Consider the following 16,758-nt stretch of genomic DNA (forward strand, 5'->3'; position numbering starts at 1 on the left):
GCTCCTAAAAAAAAACCCAAATAACAATATTCAGCACACCTAAAAGAAAAAAACTGTGAAAATGTTAAGCTTCTTTTTGTAAAAATTTGAGTACAAGAATCATAGTTGGATAGTATGTGAAGAATTTAAAATTAATGGTCTGCTACTTGGTCAACAACTTAGTTACAACAAAAAGGCCTTGCTTTCTGCACAAGTGGGATATAACTGAGCAAGAAGTAGACATTCAGAAAGTGTGGCCACCAAGACAGTCTCTAAGACTGGGTTCAAAGAACATTAAAGTCAAACCACTAGCAAATCGAAACAAAGTGTTACCTCCTCTACATATAAAGCTATGTTTGATAAAACAGTTCATCCAGGCCTTTTAAAAAAAACGGAAATAAATTGTTTCAGTTGGGTTTTTTTTTTTTTTTTTTTTTTGAAAATCCCAAACACAAAAAGGTATTAGAATCTATAGTACTTAGTACCACATGCAGGTTGAAAGATGAGAAGATAAACAAAGATACTTGTTGACATTAGACTTAAGTTTCTATAGATTGTAATTTTCGGGAAATAGGTGTGAAGAGAGGTTATTCCAGAAAATGGAAGTTGAACAGATAAATGAGGAAGAATTGATCAGCTGATTCTGTGAGTTTGAAGTTGTACAGTAAAAGGATACTGACTGATTGCAGCAAGTTTTTGGACTGGTCTGGAAGAGACAGGAGGAATTACAGAAGCCAATGCAGAAGAAGTTGAAGCTGTTTGTGAGGGACAAGGTATCTCAAACTGGAATATGGAAAGCAATGTGCCATCATAAGCAAAACAATGGACAGGATTTCCAGTTAATGGAAGGTCATTATCATACAGGAGGAAAAAGAGTTGTTGTATTTGGGTTTTTTTAGCACAAGGGCCTCTTCGGCCAATATTCTGCCTGTTCAATTTTTGCTTATCATGAATTTCACATGTTATTGTGATCACAGACTATTATAAAGATTTATCTGTTTCAAATAAGTAAACAGTTTCTCAAAATTTGCTTCAGTGCCCAGAATATGTAATAAGGTTAACGGTTCCTGCAAGTGAGATAGGGAGATAAAGCTTAATTTTCTGGTAGTTGGGGACATTCGATGAGAATATGTTTTATTGTTAGCTGTGACTGGCAAAAGAAACACTGAGGAGGGTTCTCTCCCATAAGCATATACAGATGAGTTGGATGTGAATGACCAATGCGGAGCCTTGCTAGAATTACTTCTTGTCGCCTGCTTTTCCTAATACTAGATGTCCACAGTTTTGGCTCTTTTTTTTTATCTGCAGCAGTTTATTATTTATTTGAGCTTTCCAGAGGTGAGACCATTGTTTCTTACATGTTGTTTTAATGTCAGATTTTTAGTCGGTGTAGGGCAATTTTAGTTGCCTGGAAGAGCCTGGGTCAGTGTGTTTAGTGCCGTCATCTGCTTGTTCATTACCTGGGATGCCTACATGACCAGGTATCCAGCAGAAGGTAACCTTCTGGTTGGCTGTTTGATGGTAAAGTAACTTAGATCATATCTTTTTAAGAATGGGATGAGAGGGTGAAATGGTAGATTGAATGGCAGTGATTGCACTTAAGAAGTCTGTGTATATCAGAGATTGCTTGATATGGCTGTTGTGTATTTTATCTAGAGCTAGTTTTATAGCAAATAATTCTGCAGTATAGATACTGCATTCCATAGGAAGAGACGCAGCAACTAAGAAGGTGGAAGAAACTGCTGCAGCACCTATGGCTGCATCTGTTTTGGAACCATCAGTAGAAATAGGTATTTTATCCGAGTTTTCTAACGAATGAGTTTTATAGAGCTGTTGAAAGTTGATGTTTGCCAGACAGGATTTTCTCCATCTTAAAAAGAAATTGTCGCAGAGAGGTGAGCATTCAGTCCAGAGAGGTTCAGGAGTATCAAGGCCTTGGAATATGTTCTGAAATTTAATATCCCAACTGATCATGAGTCTGTCTGTTTGTTTGTTTGTTATTTGGTTTTTAGGAGCATTAGCAACTAAGGCCATATTACTCCGGGATATGCGGTCATTCCCTGACCTTTCTGCATCCTCCGTATTTGGTGGTGACGGGCTCGAACCCCGGTCTAATCAAGAAACGTGTGCTACGCACTGCTGCTCCTTCCCACCTGGCTATGGAGGCGCCTGATCATGAATCCTTGCAGTCGAAACCCTGAGGGGCAGTTTTCATTAGGTTTATTGTGATATAATTTGGCATATTGAGGATCAAACAGGTATTGGCAGCTGGGGTGGGATGGTATGCATTTAATTTTTGCTGCATAATTACAGAATAGTTTTCCTCCTGAGTTGCAGAGAGTTCATTTGCCTCAATATACAGGCTGTGGACTGGAGATGTTCTGAAGGCTCCCAAAGCTATCCTGAGGGCACTGTGCTGTATGGTGTTCAGACGTAATAGGGAGCTTTTCCTTGCAGAGTCATAGATGGGTGCACCATAATCCAAACATGACCAGATTAAGGTTCTGTAGAGGTGTAAGAGGGAGCTTCTGTCAGCACCCCATGACATAGCAGAGACAGCTCTTAGGATGTTTAGTTTTTTAAGACAAGTAGTTCAAAGGTAAAGCTATATGGGAAGCAAAATTTTGCTTGTTATCTAAATGTAACCCCAACAGATGAAAATCATTGGTGACAGGTATCAGCTGTTTTTTAAAAATATTTCTGGATCTGGGTGTGTAGTTTTCGTTTTTTACAAAAATGAATTGCAGTGGATTTCTTTTCTGCTAGGGAGTAACCATTTCGTAATGCCCATGATTCTATTTTAGCAATGGAAATCTGAAGCTGCCTTTCTATGATGTTCATAGTTTGGGACTGACAAGAGGTAATGTTGTTATTGTGGTTTTTAGGAGCATTAGCAACTAAGGCCATATTGCTCCGGGATATGCGGTGGTCATTTCTTGACCTTTCCGCATCCTCCGTATTTGGTGGTGACGGGCTCGAACCCCGGTCTAATCAAGAAGCGTGTGCTGCGCACTGCTGCTCCTTCCCACCTGGCTACGGAGGCACCTACAAGAGGTAATGAGGTTGTCAGCAAACATGTACTGTTCTACTGTATTAGGTATATCCCATGTCATGTTTGTAATTCTAATTGCAAATAATGTTGCACTGAAGATGGAACCCTGTGGTACACCCTCCTGCTGTTCAAATGTTTTGGATAGATTTTTCATGTATCTGACCTGAAGCGTTCTGTGGCATAGAAAGTTTTGTATAAATTGCGGTAGATGACCTCTCAAAGCCAAAAGAATGAAGATCTCGAAGTACACCATATCACAAGATGGTATCGAAGGATTTCTCAATATCGAGATTAATCATGACTAGATGTTGTCCCCTTATGAAGCATTACGGATATTTGCTTCCGCTTTTATCATTACATCTAACATGGAATGATTCTTTCGAAACCCGTACTGATTATTATTTAGCAAGTTGTTAGTTTCTAGGAACCAAGTTAGCCACCTGAGAACCATTTTTTCCAGGACTTTGCCTAAACAACTAGACAGCGAAATCGGCCTGTAGTTATGTGGAAAGGTACGATCTTTTCTGGGCTTCGGGAAGGCTAGAACTATTGGGTGACACCAGGAGGCTGGGTAAGCATTTTCTAAGAATATTCGGTTGTAATAGTTTAACAATGTTTTTTTTTGCACTGCTGTTAAACTGTTTTAACATTATGTAGTAGATCCCAACTGGACCAGGAGCACTACTGGATGTTTTATTGAGTGCCCCTAAAAGTTCTGTTAATGTGAATGTTAATGTGTTATAAATTATTATAAAACATAAACATGAAACAAACACTTTGAGAAAATATAAATAATAAGATTAACATTTTGGTTTGATTACAAAGTTGCAAAAATGAACATAGGCGGAATACAGCGACATTGTCCGAACAAATCTCATTACTCGATGGGCGCTCTGACTGCGTGCCACCTGCAGCCGACCAATAGGAGCCCTGCCCACCTGCTGATCACGCATCTACTCTTGTTTACGTTTACTTCGTCTTTAACGTGAATAAACAGTAGTTCAGTTCAGAAGCGCGAGAACAGTTACCTAAGCAAAATAATTATTATTTTTATTACCATGGACAAACAAACAGCAAAAAAGAGATTATTTCAAGATGTGCGTGGACTGAAAGGTATGGATGTATGGAAAATGGTGACAAATTGATATGTACTTTATGTACAGATATAATTACCGCCAGGACTAACAATATTGAGTGACACTTTTCTTCAAAACATAAAATGTGAGTGAAATGCCAAATGATGAAAAATATAAATACATTGCTAAACGTGTATTAAATTATGGAAAACAAAATAAATTTTTGAAGAGATTTGTTACCAGCCACAATTACGCTACATCTGCCAGCTTTGTTGCAGCTCAGTATTGGTACCAATGGAAAACCGTTTAGAGACGGCGAATTTTTGAAAAATGCATTCATAAATTGTTCCGAACACTTATTCAATGACTTCGCAAATAAAAAACAAATAATTGAGAGAATTGCCAGAATAATTCCATTGTCGTCAGTGAAGAAATGCCATTGTCCGCCAGAACAGTTCAGCGTCGCATTGAAGATATGGCAAAAAATATTGACGCACAGATCAAAAATGATTTGTTATCTAGTGACATAATTAGCATGCACTCGATGAAAGTACCGATGTAAATAGTATGGCTAGGCTGGCAATTATTATTAGATTTGCATCAATAAATAGTTCGAACATCAATGAAGAACTATGCGTTCTTGTTTCAATGAAAGACACGACCAAAGGCATTGATATTTTGCGTCAAGTACAAGAGTTTACAAATTTCAAAAATTGGAAAATATTGGATTTAAAAAGTAAATTGTTTTCCATAACAACTGATGGTGCTCCAGCTATGAGAGGAAAAAATGTTGGATTTGTGAAACTAATGGAAAATGAACTTGGCCGTCCACTTTTATCGTTCCATTGTATCATACATGAAGAAAATTTATTTGCAAAGGCATCTACACAACAACTTAAGAATGTAATGGAAAAGGTTGTTAAGATCATAAACATAATAGTAGCACGATCTGCATTAACACACAGGCGCTTCAAAGCTTTTTTGGAGGAAACTGAATCGGAATATGGAGATTTGCTGTTACATGCTGAAGTACGATGGTTAAGTCGAGGCAAAATTCTTAATAGATTTGTAGAGTGCTTTGATGATATACAAATATTTCTTTACGAAATCGGTGAAAATGATCTCGAACTCAATGATAAACAATGGTTTTTAAGACTTTTGTTCATAACAGACAATGAACCATTATAATGATTTCAACATACGACTCAAAAAATAACCAAAAAATTTTGAAAACGTACAAGGAATGGAAGAGTTTTTGTTCGAAATTAATATTATTTGAAACTGACATAAAAACTAAAATATTTCTTTTCTTTCCCTTACTAAAACACCAATATGAGAAAGAAAATATCGATGAAAGCAATCTAAATATGTTCGAAAGTTGTAATTTGAACATTAAAAGTGATTTCACTTTTAATATTCATTTCACTTCTTAAAACTTTGAAAGTAGATTTCAAAGTTTTAAGAAGCACAGTAAAATGTTTACATTTATAATACAGCCCGAAGAAATAGAGGAAAATGTTTTAGATTTGCAGTATTTTGAATATCTTAAAATTGACAATTTAAGTTTAGAAATGATTGATTTCAATGTTGTGGACGGACAAATTCAAGACATTGCGGAAAGATTTAGAAAACACTGAAGATGATCATCTTCTCGTGATATCATCGTGTTGGGCATCACTTCCTATGAAGTTTTCATCTTTGAAAAAAATTGGCTTTGCCATTTTGTCCGCGTTCGGTTCTACTTATACAATGTGAGAAAATATTTTCACACATGAAATTTATTTTCATGTGTGAAAATATTTTTCGTGTCTTTCGGTAGTTAATCGCAGATTAACTACCGAAAATTCAGACGCTTGTATTCGTCTTAAGGTGACTAAGTATGAATCAGACTCAACTAAACTGACGTCACAAATTCAGCATCAGGGGAGCCATTGATAACGAAGAGAATGCTTATAAATAAAGTACATAAATTATTAACGAACTAAAACTTAACAATTATATTTGTTTTTATAATAATTAGAATTATAATTTTGGTTTTTTTTTATGTTTAGTTTAAAAAGAGTTTAAAAGCATATTGTAATAGTTTTCTCAATAAAATTTATCTTATTATTCACTAACGGACTGTTTTAAAATGAAAATACCCATTGACCCGAACCGTCTTCTTAATAGTCACATTTTGGTTGATTTTGACCAGCAGCCAAAAAGGTTGCCGACGTCTGCTTTAGAGCATTTATTCGAAAACCAAGGTTTACATAAAGGAAAAGATTTTAAGGTGGAATGTGGAACAAAGGATCTCATCCTTAGAAGAATAATTTCACTGAGACAATGCAATGGAATCTCGTTAATACAAAGTTCAAGGGACCTAAATTTTCATGTTTTGTAATAACAAGGTCCCCCAAAAGTGTCAAAATTTTACCATTATTTATTATTATTTTTTTTTGGTACATACTGTATATCTAAGAATAATAATGAATAATAATAATATCAAAAATAAATTAATAAAATAAAATAAAAACAAAAGCCTTGTCTAACAATACAATAATAAGAATAACATATTTTTAAAGATTTTATTTTATTTGTATGATAAACTAAGAGAAAAGCAATATTAACAGAAATGAAAATATTGTACAGTATATATTTTGATATATACATTATTTTAGTATCATAGTAAAAATAATTACAATAATTATAAAAGGAGACATAAAACCCATTAACGTTTTAATAAATTAATCTAATTTAAAGAAAGAATCCAAATGTTGTTTGCACAGTTTTTGTCCTATATGCATTTTTAACTACAGCACAGACATTATCAAATACAATAGTTGTTTCTTTATCAACATTACTGCAGGCCAAGACATTCTCTATTATGTTCAATGAATTTTGGGCATCTTTTTTAGATAGCAGTATGCGTGCGTCTTCACTTTCGCTGTCGCTGATAACAAAAACAGCATTGCTTTGTTTGGTATCCAGCAGCTCTTCTGGTGTTGGCGGTGCAGTGGTAGCAACTTCATCGTCCACCTTCACAAACTCTCCAAATTTGCCAACAAAAATCATATGTTCCTTCAAATTCCTCCATTCCTCAATGTTGCTATCACACTTGTCTGCTGGACCATGTTCTTTGATGACATTCTCTTCAAAGCCACTCTTTGCGAAGCAGTTGATTATTACACTTGACATAATATTTTCCCAAGCAATAAAAGGATTACGGATAGCATCCAAGACATTCCAGTGGTTGCATTAAACTGGTGGTATTGGGGGATAAAAACAACAGCCGTATATTTGTCAAACACTCTTTGAACTGAGGTAACAATTGCAACTGACCTTATTCCCGTGAAAAGCGAGGGAGTGTATGTAAACAACTTAGAAAACAACTTAAGTAACTTGGCAGAATGTGCTGTACAACAGTCTAGAATCATCAAAATGTTACTTTTTTTCTGAAGCCATTCTTCTGTCCAATTTTGATAACCAAGACTGAAAAATTTTGATCGTAAGCCAAGCACTTCTATTGGCCTCATAATCACAGGGAAGTTGGTTAACTGCTTTAAAACATCTTGGCTTGGAAAACTTACCAATCACAAGTGGGCATAGTTTTGTACTGCCATCTGAATTGCAGCATAACAGAACAGTGAGTCTTTGTTTACTTAATTTTCCAATATGACAAGACTCTCCCCAAACAGCAAATGCTTTGTTTGGCAGCAAATTATAAAATAAACCTGTCTTGTCGAGATTAAAAATATCCTTTGCCTCATATTTTTCAAGGATGGCCCGTACAGAACACAACCAGTCTGTAGCTTTTTCTTTGTCGACTAATCCAGATTCACCGCAAACATTTCGCAAAACCAAGTTATTCCTGTTTTTAAATCTTTGGAGCCAGACACTGTTGCATTTGAAATCACTAATCCCATGTTGCTGAGCTAGATAATTTGCCTTTTCTTGCAAAATCGGACCTGATATTGGCAAATTAGATGCACTTTGTTGGTACCACTCAAAAAGTTTCGTTTCAAGCTCCTCATGTTTTGCATCAAGAATTCTTTTCCTGTTTTTCATCGCTGCTCCAGTTTCACGCATTTCAAGTCTTTTTTGTTTTTTCAGTATTGTACATAAAGTAGGTAAAGGGATGTTGTATTCCTTTGAAATGTCCATTTTGCTTCTTTCCATCCTATCGGCCTCTTGTACAATTTTTAGTTTAATTTCCAGGCTTAATTCTGTCTGTCTACGTTTTGTCGCAATAACACTGCTAGATAAGATTTAATATAAACAATTTTTAAATTAATTTAAAGACAAGTTCCGAAAAAGACGTCAGCTCAGATAAAATGGCACAAAAAATAGATTACTGTATACGATAGCAAAACACTCTTTGAACTGAGGTAACAATTGCAACTGACCTTATTCCCGTGAAGAGCGAGGGAGTGTATGTAAACAACTTAGAAAAACTTTTATTCTTTTGTTAATTTAACAAATCATCCTTCAGAAAGATGTTTTTCAGAGTGCACTTGAAGTTGTAGCTACCATAAACTGCTTTTGTTTACACAAAACTAATTTCTAACAAGTCAATACCATCCTTCGGGAAGTAGGGAGCCAGGTGACGGGAGGCAATAATCGGATCGTTCTGCCAAGATTTGTATTAAACATACAAAATGACAATATTTATTTTTTTGTGGGGTGAAAAAGAACTTTGTAATACATATTAACCGAATTTTGTAATAAACAAATATATTTACAAAGAAAAGCAGGGGAATTCTTTCGCAGGGGAATGGTATGTGCTTCATGTAAACGAGTACTTTGTATAAACCGAGCTTGTATTAACAAAATTTTACTGTATAAGCAAATATTGACGTCACAAGATCTCAAACAGTAATCCAACCAAGGAAAAGAATAGAAATCTCGCAGATCCTCCCATTTTGCATTCTTGTAATGCCAAACAACACGAGGTTTAGAATGGCCACGGGAAAAAGGCTACATTTGAGAAGAGACCATCATCACGTTATGACCTAAGGCAGTGGGTTTCAAACTGGCAGCCCGCAGGCCGCATCCGGCCACTGAAGCAATTTTACACAGCCCGCGAATACATTTCAATTATGTATTTGTTGTAAATACGGTGCTTATAGTTTTAGTTTTAGAGACATAAAGATATGGTCTGAGCTTATGTGCGCGACTGCTATTGAAGGAAGAGATAGAATGAATAGGTTGGAGCTTTGTATTTGTCACTGTATGCTTGTATGCCAGGCCACGTGACTGGGGTAAGGCATCCTAAAATGCAGGATGGAATATCAATTCCATCAGCATTTTAGACTCTAAGGAAAAAAGCCCAAGCTTGTTATACCTGAGAGAAAATCTGTGACAAGGCTCAAGGACCAAGTGTGCTAAATTTCCATTGCTTTCATGGGAAAAAATCAAAGCAGAAATATTTGTTAGACATCAAATTGGCAATCTGCTGCTTGTGGATTTAGCATCTAACATATATCTGAAAAGTCCAAGAACAAAACTGAAAGAGTTGTTTGGACTGGCTTTAAAAATGCAGTGTGTAATTTTTTTTGGAAGCAATAATCACCCAGATAAGACAATCGTAATTGACAGAATGAGGAACTAGACTTGTATTCAGAATTACAATTGAAATTAATCAGTATCATTAAATGGTAATTTTAATTACCATTTAATGATACTGATTAATTTCAGTAGATAACTGGAGAACAAATGAAACCTCACTCACCAAATATACTAATAAACTGAAAAACTTGAATACCATGTGAAAAACTGTTTTCTTAATCACTTCTTTAAGCTCCCGTGTAATGCCCTTGTTGAGGTTTTATGGTGCAAAAGCTGCTTTGGCTATATTGTTCCTGTAATGCCCTTCTCTCAATAAATTAGCAGATTATAAAGTTTAATGATGGATATAGTTTAACAAAAAAACTAGACAGGATATACTGAACAAGTTGGTACAAGATCATACTGTTTTCCCTCCTCCTCTTTCTAGAAATCATAAATTTTTCTTTAAAAAAATATATTGAAATTATTTCAATATATTTGTATATATATATATATATATATATATATATATATATATATATATATATATATATATATTGAAATTATTACTACCTCTTGTCTACTAAGCTCCAAGGCCATTTCCATATCCATTATTTCAGCAAAAGGTAACACTTCTTGACTTTGGGTAGTCCTTGGCACATATCCTAATTCTAAAATCTTACATGTGGATGGAGTAGAAAAATGCAGCCTTTGCTGACTCTTTTCTTTACTACATCTCTGAATGCAATCAGTTTCTGCAACAGCCAGAGCGGTACTTGTGGCTGAACCTATTAAAAAAAAAATTAGAACAAGAAAAGAAATTCAAAAATAGAAATAATATTATTTATTTTTTTCTTTTCATACTTTAACCTATGTGAAATTAATGAGAAAGTGTTTAGGATGTTCAGATCTCACAGATAAGTTTGTTCTATTAGTTTGACTATTCATGATACTTTTAGTGGTGAGAAAAGATGGGGAAGACATGTTGTGATTGAGCTTGAGCTTCCTTTTCCATCTCCAGGCTTTTAGTGTATTTGAAAGTTATTTTACATTACATTTCAGTACAATTTTTTTTTTCTTTCTCTGTAATTACGGATGATTTTATGGGTTTCATAATTTTAATATATGTTGGTACATGTGGTAGATAGAGTGAATGCCCTTTGCATAAGAGTTCAGAGTTTTTTTCTTATTAAAACTGGTTATTTTTTTTTTTTTTAACAGATAAAAACATAATACTTGTCATATCAAGTTTACTAAATTTTAATTCTTACCACTCCCATAAATATGTATTTATACTTATATATTTTTATGTGGAGGATCAAAGAAGCATGAACACACACACACATTTTCAACATACTTTCAATGTAGCATCAACAAATCATGACTGTATTTGTATAGATTCTCACAAAACCCTACAGAGATATGCTGCAAGCAATTAACTGTGTTTATAAGTAAAAGTATCTGTTTTTATTTTTACAATTAGTGAAAATTGACATAACAGGGTGCCAGTTCAAAATGAAACTGAATCAGATAATACATACAAATAGAAAGGATATTAATGCAAAGAAAAAAAAACAATGACACAACAATAACTTGTTGCCGTATTAAAAGAGGGCAACAAGTTAATCAATGACCTGTCACTTATAAAGTCTCTCTCAAACCAAGTAATCAACACCCATACACTGTTCAACTCCAATCTCACATAACTAATTGAAGAGGAAACTCTTCATTTATCCCCCTTCTACTTCTGTTCTTTGGAATTACATTCCTTTGAATGTACTTCCCAAAAACTGCAACCTACAGAAAGTTGAGTTCAATGTCAAGAAGCCTTTTAACTTCTCGACCTTCAACCCACATGATACTAAACTTCTATGTTCTAATACCTTTCGTGAATGGACTCACATTGAAAAAAAATAATAATAAAATATACGAAGTAGCCACATACGTTATTTTTATTTATTTAAAGATAGTCATATTTATAAGTACAGAGTGATAATCTAAAAAAAAAAAAAAAAAGTCAATCTTATGGAATGCATGACCTCGAATTTATCACTCTACATGCATACAAAGGTGGTACATAGAAAAAAAAATGCTACAAAATTTAGTGATTGCCTCAAATATTATATAATTTAATGATTATGAATGAAATTTTACCTAATTTCATCATTTTTTCCATTTCTTCTTCTTCTCTGCTAAACTTAGCTTCTAATGTTTGTTTCAGCTTTTGATGAATTTTTTTTGCAAAATCACAGTCTATTTCCACTGTTAGATCATCTTCAGAATATGCTTCTATGTAAAAATAAAACCAAGCTAAGTAAAACATGAAATTCAAAGAATCAGTTCTTTCCTTCTCAAGTACCATAATAAAAATTCTATAACTAAATATAAAATTTAATGCCCATCTAATAAATCCAATAACTCGTTTTTGATGAAATGGACAAAAATAAGCCACCACTAGCCTATATTGCACTGTGGGATTGTTAATGCACATCCAACAAGTATTGTGTAAATAATAATGCATTATTTGCATATGTAATTATGGAATGTTACCTAATTAATCACAGCAAATTGTATCAGAGAAACATTAGATTTCATTGGTCTTTGTATCCAGAACTTAGTTGTTTTCAACAGGTTCTATGTCTGGTATTACAAATAAGTGAAGAGGTCCTGAAGTGAGCAGTAGTCACTGGACGGTGAAGACATATATAATGATTATAAAAAATATCTTAAAAAGAAAAGAAAGATTACAAAAAACTTTTGCACTTCAAATGGGACTATCTCAATAACATCCTAGGTATCTCAAATTTCACAGAGTACTCTGTTGCAGAATTTGACAACTAAGAATGAATATTGTTTGCACATCACTTGCCAATCAAGATACAATATAAGTAGATAGCCTGCTATTATATCTCACAATTATGGTGTTAACCCCATTTGCATTGTGTACACAATTGCATATATAAGTATTCATCTATGGATCCACTAACCTCCAAAATTCCAATAACTTTCAAAATTAGAAAGCATAGAGAATGGCCACATATAAATTTCTCATTAAATTTCAAAGCCACTCCCAAACATATATTCAGAATACCCACCTCACAACATTAAGTGTAAGTTTACAACTGATTACTCTTTAGTTTAATATATGAATTTCCAAACATCTATTCTGGAAACATCCTTTTACAATTTAAATTCATGCCCCTTGTGTGTCTCAACTGAAAAATGGTATAGATGCCACTGTTTACTTTACTGCACTGTTTACTTTACCCACTTAAGGCCTTACACACTCCAATTAGCCACCACACATACACCTGGTTTCTGGAGACTGAAATTTACAGAATCCCAGTATTTCTTCAACACATCTTTATCTTAACTAAAATTTACAGAATCTCTTTTTTTTTTTTTTTTTTTTTTAAGGTAGGACACATCTTTGTCCTATCTAAAAAAGGTTTTTAAACCAGTATTCCAGATGTGGCCTAACCTTTTTCAGTGGTATGATCATCTCTTTGTTCTTATTGGCAGAGTTCCTGTATATGATTGGCAGCCCCCCCACAGAATGTTCTAAGACTAAAGTAATCTTCATATGCAAAAAGTAGGAAGGCTTCTTGATACTCTCTTGTTTTTGCTTGGTCTTTTAGTTTTCTATTCAATCGATGTAAAAGTATATTTAGGAAGATTGATTATTTCCTATACACTTGTATAGGAATAGAAACATTCTCTTGTACTTGACCTTTTGTGGTTACTGCTGTAACTCTCTCTCTCTCTCTCTCTCTCTCTCTCTCTCTCTCTCTCTCTCTCTCTCTCTCTCTCTCTCTCTCTTCTCTCTCTCTCTCTCTCTGTCACACACAGGAATGAATGGGATATGCTGATGTATGTTCTGGAAAAGACCAGTGTGTTAAAGGTATATATACGATCTTGAAAAGATCAGTATGGTACTTTAAACGACAGCTAGAATAATTCTGGCCAACCTCCACATGGCAAGGATGGAAACCAAGTGGTTTTTACTTTTTACACTTTGAAATTCTCTGAATTAAGTGGTCGGGGAACACAACCAGTGTACATATCACATTATGATACATAAACACCACTACACGATTGGCCTTCATCTGTATGTTGTCTTCACATATTACATAGCAAGACCTCCAAAAAAATAAAAAATTTTGTTGGTAGGGCTTCAACTGCTTAGTAAATGGACTGGTCTTAATTCTCATAGAAGAATGGGTTGCCTGGTATTGCACTGCTTGTAAACAAACAGCATTCCCAAAAAGTTAATTTGACATTAATTTTAAAGATGAGACAGTAATATTATGACAGACTGTTTCTGGCCTTAATCACCCTCAGATGGCATGTGGTCTCTATATATCAGATGAAGGCCAGAAGCTGGCTGTCATAGCACTATCTCATCTTAAAATAAGCGGCAATTAACCTTTTAGCAACAACAACAGCATTTACATTAAAAGTAGTGCAATACCAAAGCAACAACAGTTGTAATTCTTACATCAGTGCAGACTCTAATGTGAGAATTACAACCATTACATATACTAAGCTGCCATTGTTAGTTTTAGGTGCAGCAGAGACTTAAGACCATATTGTTTCCCGGTGTTTTATGTCTGTACACGTGTGTGTGTTCAGGAGCTGATTTGCATGAGTGGACTGAAAAACATGGAATAACTCATGGGGTAAACTCTAGTCCCTCTGCCTGAGACTGGCGAACTACAGCTTCAACTAAACAGAACTTTAGAAATTCCTCAGTGATGAGACTAAAACCCAGAGACCTCCACAAACAAGTAAAATATTTGAAAACCACAATATTATCACAGAGGACATACAGGAAACAGCTTAGACCCTGCCAGCCACAAAAATATAATAAGTCTTCCAACTTTTTATAAATTTGAAATTAAGAAAAGTGAGAAGACTCAATAGCATTAACTTTTTATAATTGTTAACAGAGAAATATATTGTCCATCTGGAAAAAACAACAGCTAAAAGTTTATTAAGAACTAATAAGTAGTATAAAACAGGTACAAATAAAATAAAATAAACAACAGAAGCATTCGAGCCTATGGGTCTTTTCTTCAGCTATAAATGCACAAATACGTTACATATGGAATCAAGAATAGTACTGGGCGTGGTAAGGCTAGACAAACAAAGTGCGTGCATGGGATTGCACATAATGGAAGGAACATTCACTGGACAGAATCAGATACTTGTTGCTGCGAATGTAGGGTTCATACGTGAGGTGTATGCCAGCACTTAGCGCACTGTAAGACAAGTGTCTCCATAACTGGGTGTATGCATACGCATCTGTTGCAATTGAAGACACTATAGTATCTGGATATATGAAGTGCCTCGAGCACAAGCGTTGGTGGTAATTGCACAATTGGTCAATGATCTCAACATCACATCGAGGTCATGTTGTACAGACCAATAGTGTTCTGCAACAGCAGAGTGCTGACTCCTAGCACTCCGCTGCACGTAATGGAAGGAACTTTTATGTATGCATTTCTGCTCTGTATTCAAAAATAATGCTGAACAGCTGAATTCTTGTTTCATCAGTTATTGTTATCAACTAAGCTGTGCACCAAAGTGATCACGAATAATTCATCCACTTTAATGTGAAATAATAATAAAAAAATTTAAACCATATTTCAACAATCACTAATCACAGTCTCCAACTGCTACTTTTAATGGCTTCAAGCACTTGTCTTCTCCAATAGCACTCACAAATAATCTTTACGAGCTTCTTGCCCATCATGTGGTATAACATTTACTATTATTTAACAACAGGTTTCACTCTCTTCCTTCCTGAGGCAGAAAACAGAGATAGTTTATAACTGGTGCACTACAGCCTCAGCATTAGTTGCTGAACCATAAAATCCCAAAGCAAACAAACAAATAGCAGGTTAAAGAGTAGTAGTGGTGGCATGTGATACAAGAAAGCAAGTGTATGAGCTTATGCAGCATCAGCCAAAAAAAAAAAAAATAAAGGAAATTTCTGCACATCTATTCTATATCTGTCTTTCCTTAATTTGAATTTATGCCCCCTCAGGTTCGTAATCTGAACAAGTGGAAGGATCTCATCAGAATTCAGCGTGCTCAACCCATTCAAGGCCTTATACACCTCAATCAGATCACCGTGCAGGTGCCTAGTCTCCAGCCACTGCAATTTGCAGAACTTAAGCCTCTCTTGGTAAGAGGATCCCTTCATTCCCCTCACCAATCTTGTTGCCCTTCTCTGTACACGCTCAAGCAAATCTACATCCTTCCTAAAATGAGGCTTCCAGACCTGTATGCAGTACTCAAGGCGTGACCTGACCATTGCCTTATACAGAGGGATAATCACCTCCTTTTCCCTGCTAGCAAAATTCCTATATATCATTGACAAAACCCCATGACCTGCCCTGGCAGCCTGTCTGCATTGCTCAGAAAACTTCATATCTGACTGCACAATTACTCCCAGGTCTTTTTCATTTTCTACCACCTTAAGTGTAGTACCACACAATTGGTACGTTTCTCTGGGGGTTACTTCTACCCATATGCAGTACTTTGCATTTGTCAAGGTTAAACTTCAGTTGCCACTTCTTAACCTATCTGCCCAAATTATCTAGATCCTGTTGCAGTAGCACACTGCCATTACTGTCATTAACAACCCTGCCAACCTTTGCATCATCTGCAAACTTCGACATTAAGCCTGTTATACCTTCATCAATATCATTGATAAATATACAAAACAACAGTGGACCCAACACCAAACCCTGTGGGACTCCACTAATAACATTAGTCCACGAAGAGCAGCACCCATTGATTTCCACCCTCTGTCTTCTTCCACTCAACCATCCTTTTATCCATTGTAGCAACTTACCCTTAATACCACATTCTGCTCCAATTTGTACAGTAGCCTTCCATGCGCAACAGTGTCAAAAGCTTTCCTGAAATCCAAGTATACGATATTAAAGTTATTTTTTGCATCCAGTTCCTTTGTAACCAATCAAATTTGTCAGACAAGACTTTCCCTTAACAAACCCATGCTGTGTCTGAATTATTGCTGCAATCTTGTCTAGATGATCCTGCAATGCATCTTTAACCAGTGACTCCATTATTTTAATCGGAACAGAAATTAAATTA

General features: G+C 35.2%; 1 protein-coding gene across 1 annotated transcript in view; it reads right to left on the reverse strand.

Annotated features, from left to right (window-relative positions):
* Positions 1-16,758, reverse strand: part of LOC150080719 (NEDD4-binding protein 2-like) — an 88,865-nt gene that overhangs the window by 53,685 nt on the left and 18,422 nt on the right. The window contains exons 3-4 of the mRNA XM_090382029.1: positions 11,788-11,922; positions 10,207-10,421 (exon numbers count right to left, since the gene is read on the reverse strand). Coding sequence (XP_090238155.1) covers positions 10,207-10,421; positions 11,788-11,922 — 350 coding nt within the window. The remainder of the gene's footprint in view (positions 1-10,206; positions 10,422-11,787; positions 11,923-16,758) is intronic.

This window comes from Mastigoproctus giganteus, chromosome 9 (assembly GCF_048544385.1).
Source record: "Mastigoproctus giganteus isolate SK-2022 chromosome 9, ASM4854438v1, whole genome shotgun sequence".
Classification (NCBI taxonomy): Eukaryota; Metazoa; Arthropoda; class Arachnida; order Uropygi; family Thelyphonidae; genus Mastigoproctus; species Mastigoproctus giganteus.